The sequence below is a fragment of the Oryctolagus cuniculus genome, chromosome 19 (genome assembly GCF_964237555.1).
Source record: "Oryctolagus cuniculus chromosome 19, mOryCun1.1, whole genome shotgun sequence".
Classification (NCBI taxonomy): Eukaryota; Metazoa; Chordata; class Mammalia; order Lagomorpha; family Leporidae; genus Oryctolagus; species Oryctolagus cuniculus.
The window spans coordinates 34347833-34368910 of NC_091450.1; the positions used below are offsets into that span (position 1 = coordinate 34347833).

General features: G+C 66.2%; 3 protein-coding genes across 17 annotated transcripts in view; 1 reads left to right on the forward strand and 2 right to left on the reverse strand.

The window, feature by feature from the left end:
* Positions 1-27: 27 nt before the first annotated feature.
* On the reverse strand, positions 28-1913 carry ARHGDIG (Rho GDP dissociation inhibitor gamma). 2 transcript variants are annotated; one of them, XM_051842132.2, is made up of 6 exons: positions 1642-1913; positions 940-1134; positions 773-856; positions 615-691; positions 491-519; positions 28-371 (listed from the first exon to the last, which is right to left on the reverse strand). In XM_051842132.2, exons 1-6 carry the CDS (start codon positions 1712-1714, stop codon positions 236-238), a joined length of 594 nt encoding a protein of 197 aa, XP_051698092.1. In that variant the 5' UTR covers positions 1715-1913; the 3' UTR covers positions 28-235. The 2 variants fall into 2 exon arrangements, with proteins under 2 accessions (XP_051698092.1, XP_051698091.1); XM_051842131.2 differs by having other exon boundaries at positions 456-519.
* A 354-nt stretch (positions 1914-2267) lies between these two features.
* RGS11 (regulator of G protein signaling 11) lies at positions 2268-9339 on the forward strand. 13 transcript variants are annotated; one of them, XM_051842128.2, is made up of 17 exons: positions 3378-3544; positions 3715-3811; positions 3899-3949; positions 4030-4136; positions 4594-4645; positions 4738-4796; positions 4877-4977; positions 5093-5174; positions 5529-5597; positions 6322-6351; positions 6446-6507; positions 6593-6706; positions 6798-6913; positions 7057-7144; positions 7230-7368; positions 8499-8581; positions 8669-9339. In XM_051842128.2, the coding sequence occupies exons 1-17, from the start codon at positions 3497-3499 to the stop codon at positions 8754-8756; spliced, it is 1386 nt and encodes a 461-aa protein (XP_051698088.1). In that variant the 5' UTR covers positions 3378-3496; the 3' UTR covers positions 8757-9339. The 13 variants fall into 13 exon arrangements, 12 of the variants coding, with proteins under 12 accessions (XP_051698084.1, XP_069920308.1, XP_069920309.1 ...); XM_051842129.2 differs by having other exon boundaries at positions 3379-3544; positions 4901-4977; XR_007917939.2 differs by having other exon boundaries at positions 2268-3544; positions 4738-4977; positions 7234-7368; positions 8669-8723.
* Positions 9340-11288: 1949 nt separating this feature from the next.
* FAM234A (family with sequence similarity 234 member A) overlaps positions 11289-21078 on the reverse strand; it is a 29207-nt gene continuing 19417 nt past the window's right edge. For both annotated transcript variants that reach the window (XM_008253161.4, XM_051842130.2), the window contains exons 2-12: positions 19908-20208; positions 18055-18171; positions 17309-17497; positions 14658-14788; positions 14189-14321; positions 13895-14024; positions 13455-13595; positions 13059-13134; positions 12763-12918; positions 12289-12391; positions 11289-12198 (exon numbers count right to left, since the gene is read on the reverse strand). In XM_008253161.4, coding sequence (XP_008251383.3) covers positions 11987-12198; positions 12289-12391; positions 12763-12918; positions 13059-13134; positions 13455-13595; positions 13895-14024; positions 14189-14321; positions 14658-14788; positions 17309-17497; positions 18055-18171; positions 19908-20178 — 1659 coding nt within the window. In that variant the 5' untranslated portion in view covers positions 20179-20208 and the 3' untranslated portion in view covers positions 11289-11986. The remainder of the gene's footprint in view (positions 12199-12288; positions 12392-12762; positions 12919-13058; positions 13135-13454; positions 13596-13894; positions 14025-14188; positions 14322-14657; positions 14789-17308; positions 17498-18054; positions 18172-19907; positions 20209-21078) is intronic.

Below are 21078 nucleotides of genomic sequence, written 5' to 3' on the forward strand. Positions count from 1 at the left end.
GAGGGAGCAGAAAGAGGCGACACCAAGGCACGGAGACAGGGGAACGTTTAATAGGGCTGTTCAGGGCACAGCAGCAGGCCCAAGGGGCAGCGGGGGCAGGGCCACGGACAGAGGGCGGGGGTGGGGGGTCCCGGTGCAGCAACTGCAGGAGGTGGGGGGCAGCCTGGGGGCTCAGTCGGCCCAGTCCCGGCAGATGAGCAGGCCCCACTCCCAGGACAGGTGTCTGGTCCTGTCGTCATCCGTGAAGAGCGAGGAGACCATGTAGGGGCCCCGCACCAGCAGGCCCCGCGGCACCTCCTCCACGGCCGTCACAAACTCGTACTCCTGGGCCCTGGGGCCGTAACTGCCCACCATGCAGACGGCCTTGTCCACTGGGGGTGGGGGAGGGCGAGGGCGTCAGGGGCCGCCCCCTGCCCGCGTCCGTCCCCCGCCCCGCCCCCGCTGTGCCACCTTACCACGCAGGCCGCGCCGGTAGGTGTGATGCACACACCTGAGGCCGCTGACGATCTCCCTGTTCACCTGGGCGGGGGCAGAGCCGCTCAGCCGGAGCCCCGGGGTGCCCCCGGGGCGGCCCCAGCGCGGCCCCAGCGCGGCCCCGGCCCCCGCTGCCTCACCTTGAAGGTGATCTTCACTCTGTAATCCACGCCCTCCTTCAGCACAAACACCTGGTCCTTCAGCGCAGCCAGGTTTCCTGCCAGGGGAGGCGGCCAGTGAGACCCGGGGCAGCCCCCACCCCGGAGCCCGGGGCCTGGGGGCTCGGCGGAGGACCCACCTGTGAGGTCCATGGTGACGGGCGCCGGGGCCTGCTCGGACAGCAGCGTCAGCCTCATCACCTGCACGTCGGGCAGGCTGGGGTCTGGGGAGAGATGGGGTCTGCAGGGTGCCCCGCCCGCCCGCCCGCCCCGCCGCCTCCCGCCACGGCCAGGGCCTGAACCGTACCCACGACAGGCGGCGGGGGCCCCAGCAGCACCCGCTTGTACGTGAGCAGGCTGGCGTCCCCCGGGTCCAGCTGCAGAATCTCCAGCAGGCTCTTCCTGCGCGGGGCCTGGTAGCCCGGCACGGCCTCGTCCAGCACCCCCTCCTCCAGCGCCTCGTCAGGCTTCGACTGCCCACCCTCCTTGTCGGCCAGGAGGACTGCCGGTCAGGGAAGGTGCGTGAGCAGCTGCCCACGGCTGACCCTGGCATTCCAGCACCAAACTGCCGCCCCCACCCGAGACCCGGCCCAGCCCGAGGCCACCCGGTCCCTGGCGCGCCTCATCCAAGGCCGAGGTGGGGGGGGCCAAGACCAGCTCCCACAACACCGGCCTCCGGGGGCTCCCCACCCCCCAGCTCTTCCCTCCATACCTGGGCCCCCCTCCCGCCCTCTCCTGTAGCCCCTTCCCCCTGGAGGCAGGGATGTCTCAGCGCCTGCCCACTGCCTCCAGCCCTTACGGGCCCCACCTAGGGGAGAGGGGCCCCCCCGGAACCTGCTGCCCCTGCCTCACAGACAGGCCCAGCCCCTGCTGGCTTCCTTCCCCATCCGCAGCCTGAGGGCCCCGCGCGCGCCCCCAAAGTTCTCGCGCGGGGGGTGGCGGGGGAACGGCCCCCGCCCCGGTCCTAGCCCCCCGCCCACGTGGCCGACCGCCCAGCCCGGCAGCTCACCTCGGGCGCACAGCGCCAGCCGGAGCAGCTCCAGCAGCTGCGCCCCCAGCTCGCACGCGTCCAGGCCCAGCATGGTGGCGCGCGGCCCGGCCCGCCGCGGAGCCGCCGCCCGGCTCGGCGCTCAGCCCCGGCGCGACTGCGGTGAGCTCATCCCGGCCGGCAGCGCCCCCCGCGCCCAGCGCCGCGCCCGCGCCGCGCGCCCCCAGCCGCTCCGCGGACCCCGCGCAGCCCCGCAGAGACGCGCGTGTCGCCCGCACGGCGCTGGCACCGGGCCGTCCCCGCCGCGACACGCCCGTTGCCCGCACCGAGCGCCCGACCGCGGCTCCACACCAGCTGCCGTCACGGTCCCCGTCGCCCGGCCGCACCCGCTCCGGCCGCCCCACCCCCACGGCGCCGGCGAGAGGCTGAGGGTCTCCCGGGAAGCCCTCTGGGCGGGGCGGGCGGCGCCGTTCGGAGCAGGTGCGCGCCCCGCACCGCGTCCCCGGGCTCTCATTATCAGCAGGTGGTGCAGGCCACACCTGGGGCCCCGCGCTCGGCGCTCCCAGAGCCTGGGCCGGCCCCACAGCCCCAGCGGCTCACAGAAGCCAGACACACGACCAAGACGCTTCCTGGGGGGTTGGCCCTGTGTGAGTGCGCATGGGGGGGGGGGTCTCTTCAGTTTCCCAGGGCCTGTTCTGGGAAGAGGAGGGCAGTGAGGCCAAATAGACCCTGCACCGCAGTGCTGGGCGGCAGCGAACCTGGACACCCAACCTCACCTGGCCACTGGGGGACCCAAGGGGGGCAGGGCCTGAGAAAGGAGCAGCCCCAGCCTGGCCCCATCCCATGCTCTGGGGCCAGCAGGGTTTGACATAACCTGTCCTGTCTGAGCGGCCGGTCCTGGGCACCAGGCCTGAGGACAGCTGTCCCCACAGTCACTCACACAGAGCCGGCCCCCCCAGTAAGGTCCCCTTGGACATTTACCTGCTTGCAAGCTGCCTAAGGCTGGCCCCAGCCTCCCCTTCGCCAAGGAAAGGCTACTGGTGGACGCCCAGGCCCAGGACAGCCTGCTCCCCTGGGCAAGGGGCAGGGGGGTAGGGTCCCCTCCAGCCCCTCTGTCCCCACTGGACTTGAAGATGGCCTCGTTAGTAGGCTCCTGGCACCAGCTCCCTGCCCAGGTCACCAGGTAGAGGTGGCCGCTGGTGAGTCTGGCTGGGAGGTGTGCGGGGCTCCCCTGCTGGCGAAAGCCCCCCTCTCTTAGCCAAAGGTGCCTGGCAGCCTGCCCAGCCCCCACTCTGCGCTCAGCCTGGGGGACCCCAGCAAGGCCCGGAGCCAGGAGCTTAATTCCGAAGATCCTTCTTGACTCACAGGGACGAGACCGGCCAGTCTGGCCATCTCACCCCCGCCAGAGCTCCCACACTCATAACAGCATGACCCCCACCACCATGACCCCCTCCACCTGGCCTCCTCGCGGGCCCCGCCCGCACAGCCCCCCCCCCATTCCACTGAAGGCATTTCTGCGGCCGGCAGGGGATGGCCATGGGCGTCCCCATCTTCCCTGCCCTATCACTCTCCCACCACAGCGGTCACAGCAGTGCCACACCCGCGGCGGTGACCCCTGACCACATCTGAGCTGGGCCCCAGGCCACTCTTTCCACCCCAGGCGGCTGTCAACAAATGCCCCTCCCCAAGACCCTACCCGGGGAGGGGGAGCCCACCCCAGGTGAGCCTCCGCCACCAACCCCTCGACCCTCGGAGAGCCACCCCTACAACCCGGCTCTGAGGGCTCCGTGCGTGGGGGACACTCGGGGTCGCTGGCGCGTGGCCATAGGATTAACCCGGCGCGGGGCGGGACCGGACTGCGCCACCTGCCGCTACCATGGCCGCCGGCGGGCGCGCCCGCGCGCAGAGGCCGAATCTGGACAAGGTGGGCGCCGCGCGCGGCCCTGGCTGCCCTGGCGGGCTCGGGACCCCCGCGGCCCGGCGCTCCGCGGGTCTAAGCCGCTGCCCGGGGTCCGGGGCCCGGGCGCGCGGGGCTCTCGGCCGGGTGGGGGCGGGGCGGGGCCGGGGCAGCCCCTCACGGGGCGCTCGGCGCAGATGGAGCGCATGGTCGTGAGCATGCAGGACCCCGACGAAGGGGTGAAGATGCGGAGCCAACGCCTGCTCATCACCGTCATCCCCCACGCCGTGGCGGGTGAGACGCCGCCCGGGGTCGGGCCGGGCTGGGGCGGGCCTGGGGCGCCTCGCCCCACCCCCACCCGCGCCCGTGTCTCGCGCTCAGGCGGCGACGTGGTACAGTGGCTGACCCAGAAGTTCCGCGTCTCGGAGGACGGTGAGGGGCGGCCCCGGGCGGGCGTGCGCGGGAGGGGGCAGCGGGGCCTACAACCGGGCGGTCCCCTGCGCCCTCTGCAGAGGCGCTGCACCTGGGCGCGCTGCTGGTGCGGCACGGATACTTGTACCCTCTGCGGGACCCCCGCAGCCTCGCGCTCCGGCCCGACGAGACACCCTACAGGTTCCAGGTCAGGCTAGGGGGAGCGGGTGGCTTCCACCAGCGGCCTGATGGGTGGGGGCGCCGGGAGGGCCTGGCTGGCTGAGGTGGGAGCCCGCGAGGCCAGGGGTCCACCGTCCCTCCCTTGCCCAAAAGGCCTGGGCCACAAGTGTCCATCCCCTGGAGAGAAACGTCTGCCCAACCCCACAGAGGACAACACCTGCCCAGAACTCTAGCCTCTTAGGGTCCTCAGCTCCTCACCCCACCAAGGGGCCCCAGTGCCTTGCCCGTTTCGGGGTGTGGCCCCCACACTGGGGGAGCCCCTTCCTGCTTTCCTTGACCTCATCCAGGCCCCAGGCTGCCCCCAGGCATCCCCACCCCTTCCCACCCACCCTGGACGGCTCCTGCCCAGAGAGCTGGGCGGGTGGGGTGACAACAGGTGGGGAGGCCCCGGGATCCTGGACACCCTTCTCCCTGCGCCATGCCAGACGCCGTACTTCTGGGCAAGCACCGTGTGGCCAGCCTCCGAGCTGGACTATGGTGAGGAGGGGCCGGGCAAGCAGGGACAAGGTCCCAGGAGAGTGGCCGCACGGGCAGGGCCGGAGGGTGAGGCTTGACGTGCGTCCTTGCAGCCATCTACCTGGCCAAGAGGAGCATCCAGAGGCGGGGCGCCCTCCTGGACCACGAGAAGGTGAGGCCCGAGGCCCAGCTGGCCCAGACGCCCCCCCCCACTCCCTGCAGCCGCTCCGGGGAGGCGGGGCCCCGCCCCAGGGCTGTGCACCCCGTATCTGGCAGGAGCACTATGACCAGCTGCAGTGGAAGATCAGCCACGCCTGGGACCTGGTGGTGACGCAGGCCAGGGAGCAGCTGAGGTGAGCGCCGAGCTGGGCTCCCTGGTGGCCCCGGGACACCCCAGGCTCGGGCTTGGGCCAGAGGAGGGACGCTGGAGCCAGCACCACCTGGCCCCAGCTCTCCTGTTCCTCCCAGGGCCATGAAGCAGCGTCGCAGAGGGGACAGGCTGGTCATCACGTGCCAGGAGCAGGCGTACTGGCTGGTGAACAGGCCGCCGGTGAGCCCCTGAGGGCAACAGGTGTCCGGGGTGCTGGCTGCTCCCATTCTGAGCCAGGGTTCTGGCCGGTGACAGGAGGTTCTGCTGTGTGACTCAGATCCCAGGGGTCACAAGGTCGCGGCTGAGGGGGCAGCCGCCCACAGGGGGAACGGGTCAGGGCTTCCTGGCTGGGGCCTCCCCAGAACCGTGGTCACGGGAGGTGGCTTGAGCCCCCCTACTGTGTGGGCCCTCTGGTGGTGGCGATGGGGAGCGAGTGGGGAGGGGATGGGGTCGGGGCGGGGTCAGTCCCTGCTTCAGTGTGGGGGAGTCTGGGTGCAGCAGCAGCCACACCCCCACCTCATCTCCCTGCTGCAGCCGGGGGTCCCTAACGTGCTGGAGCAGGGTCCAGAGAGGGGCTCCTGTGCCGCCAGCCGACTGCAAACGGTGAGCACCGCCCGCCGGGGCGCCTGCCACTCCCCGCCCCTTCCTGCCCTGAGGCCGTGGGCGCAGCGCACCCTCAGGGGGACGCGTGGGGGCTGTCACCCACCCACCTGTCTTGCCATCTGCCCGTCCTCCGGCCCCCTCCACTCCTGTGCCTCTCTCGCCCCGGACAGGGGAAGGCGGGGCCTTGGGGGGTGACGAGCGGGGTTGTGCCTTGAAGGACCGTGGCCCCAGCCACCCCACATCAGAGCCTCCAGTGGCCTCTGGAAAACCAACAGAAACCCAGCCCAGACAGACACCCTCTGAGCCCTTTCCCAGGCCCAGGGTCGCCCCTCACGTCCTGCTAGCTTCAAATGCCAACCTTCACTCCCGTAAACGTGGGGAGGACGGCGGCCGCTGGCCAGCCGTGGCACCTGCAGCCCGACTCCAAGTGACACGCGGTGCAGCTCCAGAACCGTGTTGTGGAGGCACAGAAATGCGTGGACGGTGCTGCTACTCCCAGCTGGAAAGGTCAAGGCAACTCTGAGAGCCTTTGGGAACATTCTGGAAAGCTCCGGACTCCGAGTTCCCAGAGGTCTCTGGAGAGTCAGACCCGCTGGAGGACAGGGAGCTGAGCTGGGGCCAGGGTTGAGCCCAGGGGGACCCCAGGGCTGAGCCCAGGGGGACCCCAGGGCTGCAGGTTAGGGAGGGTGGCCGTCTTCTGACAGCCCCCCCCGTCCCCTTGCAGTGCAAGAGCCTGGATTTCTACAAATGGGAGGTAGGTGCGGGGGCGGGGCGGGGCGGGGTGGGGCTGCCCTGCCCTGCCCTGCCCTGCCCTGCCCAGGCCCCGACCCACGGGGCTTGCGCCCTAGATCGAGTACGCCAGGAAGGCGCTGGGTCGGAACCGGCTGAAGTCCTCCGTCTGCCTGGAGGCGTGAGTGGGTGAGGGGGCAGCTGGGGAGCCCAGGCCTGAGCCCGACCCCCTCTGCTCGGCACCAGCCCTGGTATCACCTGACCAGGTACCTGAAGTTCAGCAGCCAGCGTGGGCCGCACGACCCCATCCTGTCTGGGTGCCTGCCCAGCAACCCCTGGGTCACGGATGACGACACCTACTGGGCCGTGAACGCGCCCACGTGAGCCCAGGGCTGTGGGGGGCTGTGGGAGGTGCCCTGCCTGGGGAGGGGGCAGAGCTGCAGGAAGGCCGACCCTTGCCCGTGCCCCCAGGGCGGCCACCCCAACGCGGCTCCGAGTGGAGCGCTGGGGCTTCAGCTTCCAGGAGCTCCTGGAAGACCCCGTGGGGCGGGCGCACTTCATGGACTTTCTGGAGAAGGAGTTCAGCGGTGAGAAGCCTCCACCCCCTCTGCTCTGGGCCTCCCAAGGGAGGCGGCCGCCCCGTCCCCTCCCCCAGGCTTCCCCCAGCACCCCCGGGTCCCTGCAGAGGGACCGCAGCCCCGGGCGGCCCTGACTGGTGCCCGGCCCCCAGCGGAGAACCTCAGCTTCTGGGAGGCTTGTGAGCAGCTGCGCTACGGAGGGCAGGCCCAGGTCCCGGCTCTGGTGGACGCCGTGTACCAGTGAGTGCGGCAGGCTGGGAACGGGCGGACCGCGGGCTGGATCCGCCCAGCCCGATCCCTCTGCCACCGTCGCCCCCTGCCCCAGGCAGTTCCTGGCCCCCGGTGCTGCCCGCTGGGTCAACATCGACAGCCGCACCATGGAGCGCACCCTGGCAGGGCTGTGCCGGCCTCACCGCTACGTGCTGGACGACGCACAGCTGCACATCTACATGCTCATGAAGAAGGTGAGCCCTGGGGCCGGCGCCGTGGCTCTCTCGCCATCCCACGTGGCGCCAGGGTCTGTCCCGGCTGCGCCTCTTCCAGCCCAGCTCTCTGCTGTGGCCCGGGAGTGCAGTGGAGGATGGCCCAGGTGCTTGGGCCCTGCACCCCATGGGAGACCAGGAGAAGCACCTGGCTCCTGGCTTCGGGTCGGTGCAGTGCCGGCCATGGAGGCCATTTGGGGGGTGAACCAACGGAAGGAAGACCTTTTTGTCTGTCTCTCACTTCTCCCACTGGCTAACTCTGCCTGTCAAATAAGTAATAAAAAAATGAAGGTGAGCCCTGTCGGCTGAGTGCGGGGAGGGCGCCGCCCAGCGGCCCGGCTGCGTCACGCCGTCTTTCTTGTCTGTTGGTGTTAAGTTTTTATTTATTTTACTTGCCAGACAGACAAAGGGCTCTTCTGCCCTCTAGTTCAGTCCCCCGACGCCTGCAGCAGCCAGGGCTGGGCCAGGCTGAAGCCAGGAGCCGGGAGCTCCATCGCGTCTGCCACGTGAGTGGCAGGGGCCCAGCTGCTGGCCATCGGCTGCGGCCTCCTGGGGCGGCGCCCCTGTGTGGCGTGGCCTCCCCAGCCCACTCCCCACCCAGCCCAACAACTGAACACTTCTTTTACAAACAAATAAGCAGTTGTGGTCACCGACTCCTCTATTTAATATTGTAGCTTTCCTCCGTCTTAAAAACGTCTGTATTTAAAAGGCAGAGGCAAGAGGGGGAGAGAGCAGGTTTCATCTGCTGTCTCGCTCCGCACACGCCCACCTCAGCCAGGGCTGGGCCAGGCCTGCCCCGTGCGTGCCGGGGGAGGCACTGGGGCCACCTCCCCACTCTCCCCGGCACGAGCAGGGAGCTGGGTTGCAAGTGGAGCCGCTGGCACCACAGGCGCTTCTGAGTTGGCTTCATCCCCTTGCCCTCACCTCTGGGCCACAGCCGCCTCCGGGGGCCTTGCTGGCAACGCCTTCTCTGTCTGGCACGCGTGGACGGCAGGCCCTGCCCCGCTGGGTGGGTGCCAGCTCTGCCCTCCAGCACCCCGTCCACTGGGGACTGGTGGCTGGACCCTCTGAGAGAGGAGGGGAGGTCAAGGGCTGGACGCCGTCTCGTGCAGGACTCCTACCCGAGGTTCCTCAAGTCCGACATGTACAAGGGCCTGCTGACGGAGGCTACGGTGCCTGTGGAGACCAAGAGACGGTGAGCCCAGGCCGGCCCCGCCCCGGCCCGCCCCAGGAGTGGGCAAGCGTGTGGGGGCACCCAGCACTCGCCCTTTCTCCTCCACAGGGTGTTCCCGTTCATGCGGAAGCCACGGCACTGCAGCCCCAGCCCCGCACTCCCCACCGCAGGCCCTGGGGGGGGCGGGGAGGACTAGGAGGGCCTCACTTCCGGTCACCTCCCGGCCCTGCCGCCCAGCCTCCTCTTGGGCCGGGGTCCCTGCAGCTGCCTCACTTGGACCCCAAGTCTCTCCGCTGCCTCCTCTTCCTGGGCAGACCCTCCCCTACCCAGAGGGACTGCTCCAGGGATGGAGCGCCATCGGCCAAGGCCAGGCTGAGCAGGACAGCTCTGGGTGCCCCTCCCATCTCAAGATCCAGGGAACCTGCCAGCAAATCCCTGCAAGTGTCTGTCACATGACACGGAAACGCGGCTCCCACAGCAGCTCCCTCCCTGCCGCGATCCTGGGGAGCCGGTCCGGGCTGCGTCGCGCTGGCCAGCAAGCACCCGCCTCACCTGGACGTCGCTGCACACGTCCACGGGTGTAGGCCGGGGCTCCTCTGCCCGATTCGCGCACGGTGACTGCGTCACCGCCCCTCCAACTCGGCAGGTGGAGCTCGGCCAGTGTGGCAGGGCCCAGGTCTGGCCCATCCCTTCCCCAGACGCGGTGCAGGCGCGCACAGCTCCTGTGCAGCTGACCGGCGCAGCTTCCAGCATATAAATAAAGGATGCTCAGGCCCTCGTCCTGTGTGGGCCCTGCTTGGGGCGTGGACGTGAGACGTGTGTGCGTGTGCACTCTTGTGGTGGGCCACGTGTGAGAGCCTCCAGGGAAGGTCCCGTGTGTGAGTGACCCAGCCCTCCTGGGCTGTGGACTGGGGGAACATGGTCCTGGGAAAGACAGCTGGGGGCACCACGCGCTGCTGGACCACAGGGAGGAGGGGCCCCAGCCAGAGGATGCCTGGACCCAAGAGAGGACACTGGGAGGAGGGGCCCCAGCCAGAGGATGCCTGGACCCAAGAGAGGACACTGGGAGGAGGCCCCAGCCAGAGGATGCCTGGACCCAAGAGAGGACTCTGGGAGGAGAGGCCCCCAGCCAGAGGATGCCTGGACCCAAGGGAGGACACTGGGAGGAGGGCCCCAGCCAGAGGATGCCTGGACCCAAGAGGGAGGACACAGGGAGGAGGGGCCCCAGCCAGAGGATGCCTGGACCCAAGAGAGGACGCTGGGAGGAGGGCCCCAGCCAGAGGATGCCTGGACCCAAGAGAGGACGCTGGGAGGAGGCCCCCAGCCAGAGGATGCCTGGACCCAAGAGAGGACGCTGGGAGGAGGGCCCCAGCCAGAGGATGCCAGGACCCAAGAGAGGACGCTGGGAGGAGGGCCCCAGCCAGAGGATGCCAGGACCCAAGAGAGGACGCTGGGAGGAGGGCCCCAGCCAGAGGATGCCTGGACCCAAGAGAGGACGCTGGGAGGAGGGCCCCAGCCAGAGGATGCCTGGACCCAAGAGAGGACGCTGGGAGGAGAGGCCCCCAGCCAGAGGATGCCAGGACCCAAGAGGGAGGAAGGGCTTCGGGGACACCTGGACCAGGGCCCCCAGCACTGCCCGTGGGGCAAGGCTGCTTGTCCCCAGTGGCCGGCAGGTGACTGCATCCCGTGTCCAGGCTGTGTGTGAGGAGCCTCATCTTCAGCGACAGTGGACTTCTGCTTCCTAGGACCTGGGCGGCTGCGGCCTGGGAACTCCTGCGGCTCCGCCAACAGCGCCCGAGCCGCCCACCACTGAGGCGGTGCCAAGCTGCCTCCTGCTGGGTGGCGGTCAGAGCTCACCCCCGCCCTCCCACTGCCTGCCCACCGAGGATGTGGGGCATGGAGGCCACACCCTGGCACCCAGGGGTGCATGCACTCTCGTGGGGCTGGAGGCCTCGGGGTAAGACCCCTGCAGGCTCTGCTGAGAAGGCTGTGGCCCAGCTCCTGACCACACAGGTCTGGCTGGGGTGGTCCAGCTCCTGACCCCGGGACTGGCTGGGGTGCCCCTGCTCCTGACCCCGGGGCTGGCTGGGGTGGCCCAGCTCCTGACCCCGGGGCTGGCTGGGTGGCCCCTGCTCCTGACCCCGGGGCTGGCTGGGTGGCCCCTGCTCCTGACCCCGGGGCTGGCTGGGGTGGTCCAGCTCCTGACCCCGGGGCTGGCTGGGTGGCCCAGCTCCTGACCCCAGGGCTGGCTGGGTGGCCCTGCTCCTGACCCCGGGGCTGGCTGGGGTGGCCCAGCTCCTGACCCCGGGGCTGGCTGGGGTACCCCTGCTCCTGACCCCGGGGCTGGCTGGGTGGCCCTGCTCCTGACCCCGGGGCTGGCTGGGTGGCCCAGCTCCTGACCCCGGGGCTGGCTGGGTGGCCCCTGCTCCTGACCCCGGGGCTGGCTGGGTGGCCCCTGCTCCTGACCCCGGGGCTGGCTGGGGTGGCCCAGCTCCTGACCCCGGGGCTGGCTGGGTGGCCCCTGCTCCTGACCCCGGGGCTGGCTGGGTGGCCCCTGCTCCTGACCCCGGGGCTGGCTGGGGTGGCCCAGCTCCTGACCCCGGGGCTGGCTGGTTGGCCCAGCTCCTGACCCCGGGGCTGGCAGGCTGGCTTCAGTCAGGACTCGGCACACAGGCATCCATCTCCTGGGGCCAGGGAGACACACACCAGCTCACAGCTGACCACGGCCTTTTCACACAGTGCAAGTCGTTTATTCTGGTTTCCTGTGGTGACGGCTGCTTTGGCTACAAAGCGAGTGCTCTGCTGTCCGGGCGGCGCCGAGCCACACAGAGCCATCAGCTGCCCTGAGGCCTCGGGCAGCAAGGCACAGAGGTGAGTGGCGTGTCAGGTGGACGCCGGGGTGGGGGAGGCACTCACCAGGCCAGGGGCACTGGGGCCTCGTGAGGACGCCCAGCTCCAGTGTGGACCGAGGGCCGGGGGCCGGTTCCTTAGGACACAGCAGCAGCCAGCCTCACGGGCCGGGGCAGATCCCTGCTCTGCCTGGGCCAGGCCACAGGTGCCCCAGGGTCCGCCCACCAAGCTGGAAGGGCTGCAGCTGCCCCAAGCCACCCCGTGGCCACCCCGTGCGACAGTGCAGAGGAGAGGAGGGGGCTCCTGCAGGGAGACTTGGGGAGCACAGGTCCTGGCCGCTTTCCTGAGGGGCAGCCAGGAAGGTGAGGGCACCAGGGGCCATGCTCTGCCCCAAGTGGACGTGGGACACCACAGTGAGGCAAACAGGGCACGCAGCGAGAGCCCTCGCCCAGGCACGCACCTCCGGGGCCCCGCAAGGTCCCGGCTCCCTGGAGGCCGTAGGAGTCGGCGAGCAGACGGAGGGAAGGGCCGGCAGCGGCTGCAGCCGTGTCTCCTACGAGCTCCAGCTGACGCCCCCTAGGCTTCACTCCGGTACCGCAGCTGGGAGAACCGGTCCTTGACGGCCTGGTCACTGTCCGGCCCACCCTCCCCCAGCCGGACCACTCTGCTGCCCGGGACGAGGTCCCGCACCTTGTGTTTGGTCACAGACACCAGGCCGGGCCTGTCCGAGCTGGCTGGGCCCGTCAGGAGGACGTACGCAGCATGGCGGCTCGGCTCGAACAGGACCACTGTGGGGACACGGCCATCAGGTCCCCCAGGCCCCTGGCAGGAGGCGAGGGCAGACCACTGGCGGGGCGCCCAGCCGGGGCCACGCTCACCATCAGAGGCGACGATGTTGGCAGAGACGTTGGCCAGCTCCAGCAGCACACGGGGCAGCGTGGGGTGGAACATGTACAGACTGTGCCGGCTGGCTCCAGACCCCTGCGGTGAGAGCCAGTGACGGGTGCCCCACTGTGCCTGGGGGCACCCTGGCACCCTGGCCCTCATCACCCCCGGAGGAGGCTCTGGTGCAGCAGCCCCGCCTGGGTCCCCCACAGCACTGACTCCAACGCTACACCCTCCTCCCAGCCCCTCCCAACCCTTCCTGGAGCCTTCGAGAGCCACCCGCTGGGCTCTGTCCCAACCCCCCCCCCCACAGGCCCAACAGCGCTGCTTCCCGATCCTCACGCATCCAGCCCCAAGAAGGCCCCAGGGCAGCTTCCCCCGGCCTTCAGGCCTGAGCCGGGCCGACTCCTCGGTGTCGGTGGCCGGTGCACCTGGTACAGGAGGGTCCTGAGCGGTCCCTGCCGTACCGTCTCGTTCGCGCTGTCTGGCTCGTGGAGGCCCCAGAAGAAGAAGGCGGAGCGGTGGTCTGCAGTGGGCAGGCTTGTGGAAGGCGGCCCCCCAGGGAGGCTTGGCAGAGCTTGGCTCCAGAGGGTGTTCCCTGTGCTGAGGTCTAGGAGTAGGATCTAGGGAGGGAGGAGACGCTGTGGGGGGCCCACAAGCACCCCAGCCTGTGCCAGCGCTGAAGGCAGCTGGTCCCTGAGGGAGCAGCTCAGTGCAAACCCACGGGCAGGGCAGCGCAGGGCGGGGAGACGGCACGGCCAACCTGTCTGTCAATGCCAGTTCCGTTCTCGATGACCACGGCCAAGGCATCCGGTTTATAGTGGCCAAGGATGGGTTTTCTAGGAGAATAAGAACGAACTCACAAGGGGTCTCTGTGAAGGGAAGGACAAGCCTGGCACACGTGTGCCGCTGGGTCTGGCTGCACCCGCCCCCGTTGCCCAGGTGAGCAGAGGCCCGGGGCGGGCGGAGTGGGGGTCTGTGTGGGCCACTGTGCGCCGAGGGTGCGGGCGAGCACAAGGACAAGCGCGAGGGCTCCGGCAGACGCGCACACGGCCCCTCCGCAGGGCAGCCTCCCTGCTGGGCAGCGCGGCAGCCTGGGGTGCTGGCTCGTGGGCTCCGAGGTTTGCAGCCAGCGCACGGCGCCTGCAGAAGCCCGTACCTCAGGACCTGGGCCGCGCCAAGCGTCCACCGGGCTGTGAGCTCCTGCCCGTCCAGCAGCACGCAGGCCTCGGATCCCACGAGGAGCACGTCCTGGCCAGCTCTCCCGGGGACGCTCATCAGGTGGCGGACAGCTCCAGCGCTACAGGGGAGAGGGACGGCACAGAGCCTCAGGGGACGGGTCTCGGGCGAGCAAGCGGGAAGGCACTGCCTGGCCCAGGCCTTCCCGCTGGCTCGAGTCAACCCCCACACTGCTGCTCTCCAACGTGAAATACACGCAAGCCGGTGGCAGCCCGCCGGGAGGCTCTCTCCTCGGGTCTGCCTGGGCGGCTGCTGGCCAGTGTCTGAGCTGAGGACGGTCTCACGGCAGCCCACGACCAGGGCCTGGAGCCGCCCGCGGCGGTGACGGCCTGCGTGCTGCCTGGGCGGGGTCGGACCAACCTGTGCGACAGCACCCTGTGAGTGGTGGTGTCCAGCAGGCTCTCCCAGAGCGGGTCCTTCTGAAACGGGCCCTCTCTCCCAGCCACCTTCTCGTAGAGGCCCTTCACAGAGCAGCCACAGAGGGAGTTTGCTGTTCGAAACACACAAGGCCCAAGCCACCAGGGTCACGGGGGGCAGCCGAGAGCCGCAGGCCTCTCCGACCTGCTCAGCGTCGCTTCCCTGGGGGCCGGCCTCCTCTCTGAGACCAGCCGCCTAGCCGTGAAGCCAGCCCTCCGGCGTGGCGGGACGACCCACCGCAGGGGAGGAGGATGTAGTGCGCGCCCGTCCTGGTGACGTGCAGGAGGGGGCTGCTGCCTCCGTCCACCCCGAGGCTGCCTCTGTCGCCGATCTGGTGGCCAGTGCTGCCCGAGTAGATGTAGCCGTGCACCTGCAATGAGGGAGGCAGGCAGTGAGACAGGCCCAGACCCCACGAGGAGCCGGCGTGCTGCTGACGCAGGCCTGCTGGGTTTGGGGCCAGAGCTTTGTGCCTCCCCAGAGCAGCCCACACAGCCCCGGGCGGGACCCTCAGGACCCCAACCCCTACCACCACCAGGCACACCAACAGCGAGTGCTGTCAGCCCCCCGGCAGAGCCGTCGCTCCGCACGTGGGGCCTGAGGGGTCAGGACGCGGGCCTTGGACACATCCCGCCCGCCGGCAGACCGATTCTGCCTGGGAAGGCACGAGTGGAGGGCAGGGGGCAGTGGTGGCCGTGCGCATCTGCACCTCCGTTCCCTCCTGGGCGAGGATCAGCAGGTCCGGGGCCCCGTCGCCATCGACGTCAGGCACCCGGAGCAGTGGCCTCAAGATGGAGGCGTTGCTGCCGATGCCGCTCGGGTGGCTCCACAGCGTCTCCCCTGCAAGCAAGCACAGCCATGGCACGTGGGCTGCGGGGGCGTCACGGCCACGTGGCAGTCACGTCGCGGCGTCCGTCCTGGGGCCCGGCAGCATGGCCAAGCACGTGTGCCTGACGCACAACACGCCCGTGGGCACACAGCTGGCCACGTATGACTCCTGGCAACCAGCTTGCTCGAGTCTGTCCTAGAACGCCCAGGCTAGGACTGACTCCCCGGCCCTGGGAGGAGGGGGCCTTTAGCCCCAGGAAGGTCACCCACAGATCCTGGCATGAGCTCGCCCAAACACTCCCTCTTTAAAACATTGTTTTTATTTACTTGAGAGGCAAACGGGAGGGGAGGGGCAGAGGAGGAGAGAGAAGAAGAGAGAAAGAGGGAGACATGTCCCACTCTCTGGGGCACTTGCCAACTATTCACGACGGCCCCCAGCAGGCGCAGAAGCTGGGAGCCGTGTGTCCCACACGGTGGCCAGAGCCCAGTGACTTCCGTCGCACCACTGCCTCCCAGGGTGTGCTCCGGCAAGAAGCCTGAGTCGGAGCCAGGCCCGGGGTGATCTGATGTGGGATGCAGATGTCTTTTTATTAGTGTGATTATTTTTGCTAATATTTTATTTTTTTATTTGACAGGTAGAGTTATAGACAGAGAGAGAGACAGAGAGAAAGGTCTTCCTCCTGTTGGTTCATTCCCCAAATGGCCGCTACGGCCGGCACTGTGCTGATCCGAAGCCAGGGGCCAGGTGCTTCTCCTGGTCTCCCATGGGGTGCAGGGCCCAAGCACTTGGGCCATCCCCCACTGCCCTCCCAGGCCACAGCAGAGAGCTGGCCTGGAAGAGGGGCAACCGGGACTAGAACCGGCACCCATATGGGATGCCAGTGCCACAGGTGGAGGATTAACCAAGTGAGCCACGGCACCAGCCCCTGCAGATGTCTTTTTTAATACAGATTTATTTTATTTACTTGACAGGCAGAGTTACAGAGAGGCGAGAGGAGAGACAGAGACCTTTTATCTGCTGGCTCACTCTTCAAATGGCCACAACGACTGCAGCTGGGCCAGATGGAAGCCAGAAGCCAGGCGCTTCATCTGGGTCTCCCAGGTAGGCACAGGGGCCCACGCACCTGGGTCGTCTTCTGTTGCTTTCCCAGGTGCAGTAGCAGGGAGCTACACCAGAAGTAGAGCAGCCGGCACTGGAACTGCACCGACACAAGAGGCCAGTGTCGCAGGCAGCAGCTTAACCGTCTACGCCAGAGCGTCAGCCCCAGACGCAGACACATTAACCTCATCACCAGGGCAAGCGCCACCCCTAGCTATCTCGCCCTTTTCTGTTCAATAATTATTAATTTATTTGAAAGGCAGACTTACGGAGATCTTCTATCCCCTGGTTCACGACCCAAATGGCCACAATGGCCAGGACTGGGCCAAAGCCAGGAGCTAAGAGCTTCTTCGAGGTTTCCGACATGGGTGCAGGGACCCAAACGCGTGAGCCATCCTCCACTGCTAATTTTCTAGGCCATTTGCAGGAACACAGGGAACTGGATCAGAAGTGGAGCTGGGGGCCGGCACTATGGTGTAGCAGGGTAAAGCCACCGCCTGCAGTGCCGGCATCCCATATGGGCACTGGTTCTAGTCCCAGGTGCTCCTCTTCCAACCCAGCTCTCTGCTATGGCCTCAGAAAACAGAGGAGGATGGCCCAAGTCCTTGGGCCCCTATACCTGCATGAGAGACGCGGAAGAAGCTCCTAGCTCCTGGCTTTGGATTGGCCCAGCTCTGGCTGTTGTGGCCATTTGGGGAATGAACCAGCGGATAGAAGACCTCTTTCTCTCTCTTTCTCTGCAACTCTGCCTTTCAAATAAAATACAAAACAAGGAAGTGGAGATGCTGAGACTCGACCCAGCGCCCCATGGGATGCTGAGTCGCAGGCGGCAGCTTTACCCGCCTGCCACAGTGCCAGTCCCCCAGCCCCTTCCTAAGGCCGATGGGACAGGCTGTAAAGCATGTCCAGTCAGCTCTTTATTTACTCTGTATTCTTAAAACCACAGCTTGGGAGCGGGTGTTGTGGTGTAGTGGGCAATACCGCTGCCTGCAGTGCCGGCTGCTCCACTCCCGATCCAGCTCTCTGCTATGGCCTGGAAGGCAGTGGAAGACGGCCCAAGTGCTTGGTCTGCTGCACCTGTAGGGGACACCGGAAGAAGCTCCTGGCTTCAGACAGGCTCAGCTCCGGCTGTTGCGGCCATGTGGGCAGTGAACCAGCAGATGGAAGCTCGCTCGCTCGCTCGCTCTCTCTCTGCCTTTTCTGTAACTCTGCCTTTCAAATAAATAAATAAATCTTTAAATAACAACAACAACAAAAACCTACAGCTTGGAAGAGAAATGCTAATATCCTCCAAATCTAGGTATAGACTTCCTGGCTGGTAACAGGACACCGGACTGCAGGTGAGAGTCACCCGAGTGCTCACCCCCTCCAGGGACCACCCTCAGGAGCCCAGCCCTGACCCTGGGGGGCGAAGCCCCTCCCCGCTGACCCACCTGTGAACACATCGACTGCGATGAAGGTACCAGGCCTGCCCACAAGGACGCAGGCAGAAGAGGCCTCGCTGTCCGTGCGCTGGGGAATGGCACACTCTGCGAGGGCCACGTCGGGGGCCACAGGCCTCTCCCACAGCATGCTGCCGTTGGCCCCGGACACTGCAGCCACAAAAGCACAGGCAGACGATCCTGGAAGGGAGACGGGGCACTCAGCGTGCAGCCGCAGCCCCCCCGCCCCTTCCCCCAACTCAGACTGCGGGGCGCTCACTCGCCCCACAGGGTCAGGAGCCGAGGGGGCAAGGGAGCCGGCTCTGCCTCCGCGATCCCCTAGCACGGCTCCCAGAGTGCTGAGCTGTGCCCAGACCCCAGCAGCTGCCCCCTGCACCCCACCCTCCGCGATCCCCTAGCGCGGCTCCCAGAGTGCTGAGCTGTGCCCAGACCCCAGCAGCTGCCCCCTGCACCCCACCCTCCGAGATCTCCTAGCGCGGCTCCCAGAGTGATGGGCTGTGCCCAGACCCCAGCAGCTGCCCCCTGCACCCCACCCTCCAAGATCCCCTAGCGCGGCTCCCAGAGTGCTGAGCTGTGCCCAGACCCCAGCAGCTGCCCCCTGCACCCCACCCTCCGAGATCCCCTAGCATGGCTCCCAGAGTGCTGAGCTGTGCCCAGACCCCAGCAGCTGCCCCCTGAACCCTGTCAGCGGGACAGGATGACTCACAGAGCCCTGCTTTTCAGATAAAACCCATCACCTTCGTCAGTGCAGGACCAGTTGGCGTGGCTCCCACCGTCGGCACTCTTATACAGGAAGAGAACATCCTGGGTCCTGTCCCGATTCACGTCTTCCATGGCCAGAAAGTCATAGGTAACTGCAAGAGAAAACCGGTCGCTGCGGTGCGCTGGGCCAGACCCTGAGCAGCCGCCCCTCGTGGACAGACAGGGTCAGGAAGGAACGGAAGGGGGCAGGGTGCACAGGGAGCTCTCAACAGCCCGTGCCAGGGAACGGTCGCTCTGGGGATCACTGGGGAGGTCCCAAGCACCAGTGTCCACCCACACTCCACACTCGTGAGGGACCGCTTCCTCCTTTCATTCCAGGTCTCCAAACACACGCCTGGAGGTGACGGTCGACCCTTAGCTACGACAGACACACAACCGAAGGTTCCAGTTTTGATCCATTTTGATTCAGGAGCTAACGTCTGTAACACTGAATGAGTAAGAGTTTGCTATAACTCCAAAAACAAGGCAACAAAAGAAAAAAATGAAGTAGACTTCAGCAAAATTACACCTTTGGTGTGGGGCCTATGCTGTGGCGTGGCAAGTAAAGCCGCTGCCTGCAACACTGGCATCCCGTAAGGGCATCGGTTCCCATCGTGGCTGCTCTACTTCTGATCCCGCTCCCTGCTAATGCACCTGGTAAGGCAGTGGGGGACAGTCCAAGTGCCTGGGCCCCACACCTACGTGGGAGACCGGATGAAGCTCCTGGTGTTGGCTGGCCCATCCTGGGCTGTTGCGGCCAACTGGGGAGTGAACCAGTGGATGGAAGACCTCTCTCTCTCTCTCTGCCTCTCCTCTTTGTAACTCCATCTTCTAAATAAATAAACAAATGAAAAAAAAAAAGGTCCATGGAAAATAGCATTACAAGATAAGCTTAAATCATTGTTTTTTCATAATAAGCATTTTCCATGAATGTTTTGAAAACTGCTTGGATGCATTTTTTTAAAAAAACATTCTTGCTCCAATATAAACATCTTTTAATTCCACCCTGAATTAACTTTTCTCTCTCTCTTTTTTTTTAAAATTTTATTTATTTATTTGAGAGGTAGAGTTACATACAGTGGGAGAGACAGAGAGAGGTCTTCCTCCAGGTCTCCCACACGGGTGTAGGGGCCCAAAGACTTGGACCATCTCCCACTGCTTTCCCAGGCCACAGCAGAGAGCTGGATGGGAAGAGGAGCAGTCGGGACTCGAACTGGCGCACTATGGGATGCCGGCGCTGCAGGCAGAGGATTAACCTACTGCGCCACAGCACCAGCCCCTCTGTATGAACTTTTCAAAGTACTCCTGCATAAGGAACTCCCTCCTACAACCCCAAACCAAAAAAACCTAATGCCAACGTGGGCAAAAGATGTAGTGGGCCTTTCTCCACAGACACACAGCTGACCAGTAAGCACAGAGCCCACTCATCACCACCGCTCACCAAGGAAATGGAAACCAAAGACGCCTTTCCGAGGCCCTGGCGCCCGGCTGCGGCACACCCTCCCGGGGGCCATGTCTCCCCCGGGACCCTCAGCCACGCCGGATCCCATGAAGGCCCAGATCCCTACGGGCCGGCTGCACAGGCGGAAGGGGCCGTGTGCTTTCCTCCAGCTGACGGGTGCTGGCTGGGCGCCTCAGCTGGACTGCACGCTACCTGCCCCACCCTTCATGCGCGGGACAGCTGCTGTCCACCGGAATTCCAGCGTCTGTCTCACCTGCGCAAAGCGACCCGGCGGCCCCCCACTCCTTTCCCCGCTGGACCTTCCTGCAGAGGGCGGGCCGGGGACGCCGCGGACGAGGACACTGCAGACTCAGACACGCTGGTTCCTCCCCTCCCCGGGAGACTCACCTGCCGCGTTGTAGTCGACCCGCCACATCCGCTGCGACACAGGTCGGTCGGGACACGGGATGATGAAGGAGACGACGAACACCACAAAAAGGCAGAGAAACAGGGAGAGGAAGAAGGCGGCCGCCCGGCATCGGGAGAGCCGGGACTGGGCGGGCGAGCTTCTCAAGTCCTCTCCGTTCTTCACTCGCTTTCCCGGGTTTTCCTGGGAGTTTTTGTCCTCATTCTTCAAAGGGTGGATCTCAGCTTCCAGATCCTTGTTGTCCATTATCATGTGCACATCCCAGAGTTTAACTTCTGGTCACTGTGTTAATAAAACGAGAGCACATGGGGCCCGTGTCGCGGCACGGTGGGTAAACCCACCACCAGCAACGCCAGCAACCCATATGGGCGCTGCTTCCCGTCCTGGCACTCCACCTCCCATCCAGCTCTCTGCTGTGGCCTGGGAAAGCAGCAGCAGACGGCCCAAGTGCTTGGGCCCTGCACCCGCCTGGGAGGCCAGGATGAAGCTCCTGGCTCCAGCCTGGCCCGGCCTTGGCCACTGCAGTCATCTGAGGAATGAACCAGGGATGGACTCTTTCAAACAAATTGATGAACAAATATTTAAAAACAAGCAAACAAACAAAACGTGGGGCCACCATTGTGGTGCAGCCAGTCAGACCTCCACTGCAATGCCAGCATCCCACGTGGGTGACGGTTCGAGAACCAGCTCCCTGCTGATGTGCCTGGGGAAGCAGTGGAGGACAGCCCGGTGCTGGGCCCCCGCACCCCTGCGCGGGACCCAGAGGAAGCTCCAGGCTCCTGGCTTCGGCCTGGCCCAGTCCTGGCTGTTGCAGCCATTTGGGGAGTGAACCAGTGGACGATGGAGAAAAGGAGGGAAGAACTGGCCCCCCCAACATGGTCTATTTTGAATGTTTGAGTGATCACCTGAACTGATCAGATCTGGCCCACAGCTTTGGTTAAAATGCTCAGGTTAAGTGTATTATTGTATTATCCTCTGACAATTTTAAAGTTCTCTTTTTTTAAAGATTTTATTCATTCATTCATTCATTCATTCAAGAGGTAGAGTTACAGAGAGGGAGAGACAGAGAGGTCTTCCATCTGGTGGTTCACTCCCCAAATGGCCACAATGGCTAGCGCTGGGCCATTCCGAGGGTGCAGGGGCCCAAGCACT

Excerpts from the sequence above, each read along its gene's own strand:
- ARHGDIG (XM_051842131.2), bottom strand. The coding sequence starts at position 1,714 with ATGCTGGGCCTGGACGCGTGCGAGCTGGGGGCGCAGCTGCTGGAGCTG. Across the intron at positions 692-772 it reads CGTCACCATGGACCTCACAG|GAAACCTGGCTGCGCTGAAG; the intron begins GTGGGTCCTCCG and ends CTCCCCTGGCAG. Across the intron at positions 520-614 it reads GAGTGAAGATCACCTTCAAG|GTGAACAGGGAGATCGTCAG; the intron begins GTGAGGCAGCGG and ends GCCCCCGCCCAG.
- RGS11 (XM_051842124.2), top strand. The coding sequence starts at position 3,295 with ATGCCCCTCCCCAAGACCCTACCCGGGGAGGGGGAGCCCACCCCAGGT. Across the intron at positions 5,598-6,321 it reads CCGCCAGCCGACTGCAAACG|TGCAAGAGCCTGGATTTCTA; the intron begins GTGAGCACCGCC and ends GTCCCCTTGCAG. Across the intron at positions 6,914-7,056 it reads TCTGGAGAAGGAGTTCAGCG|CGGAGAACCTCAGCTTCTGG; the intron begins GTGAGAAGCCTC and ends CCCGGCCCCCAG.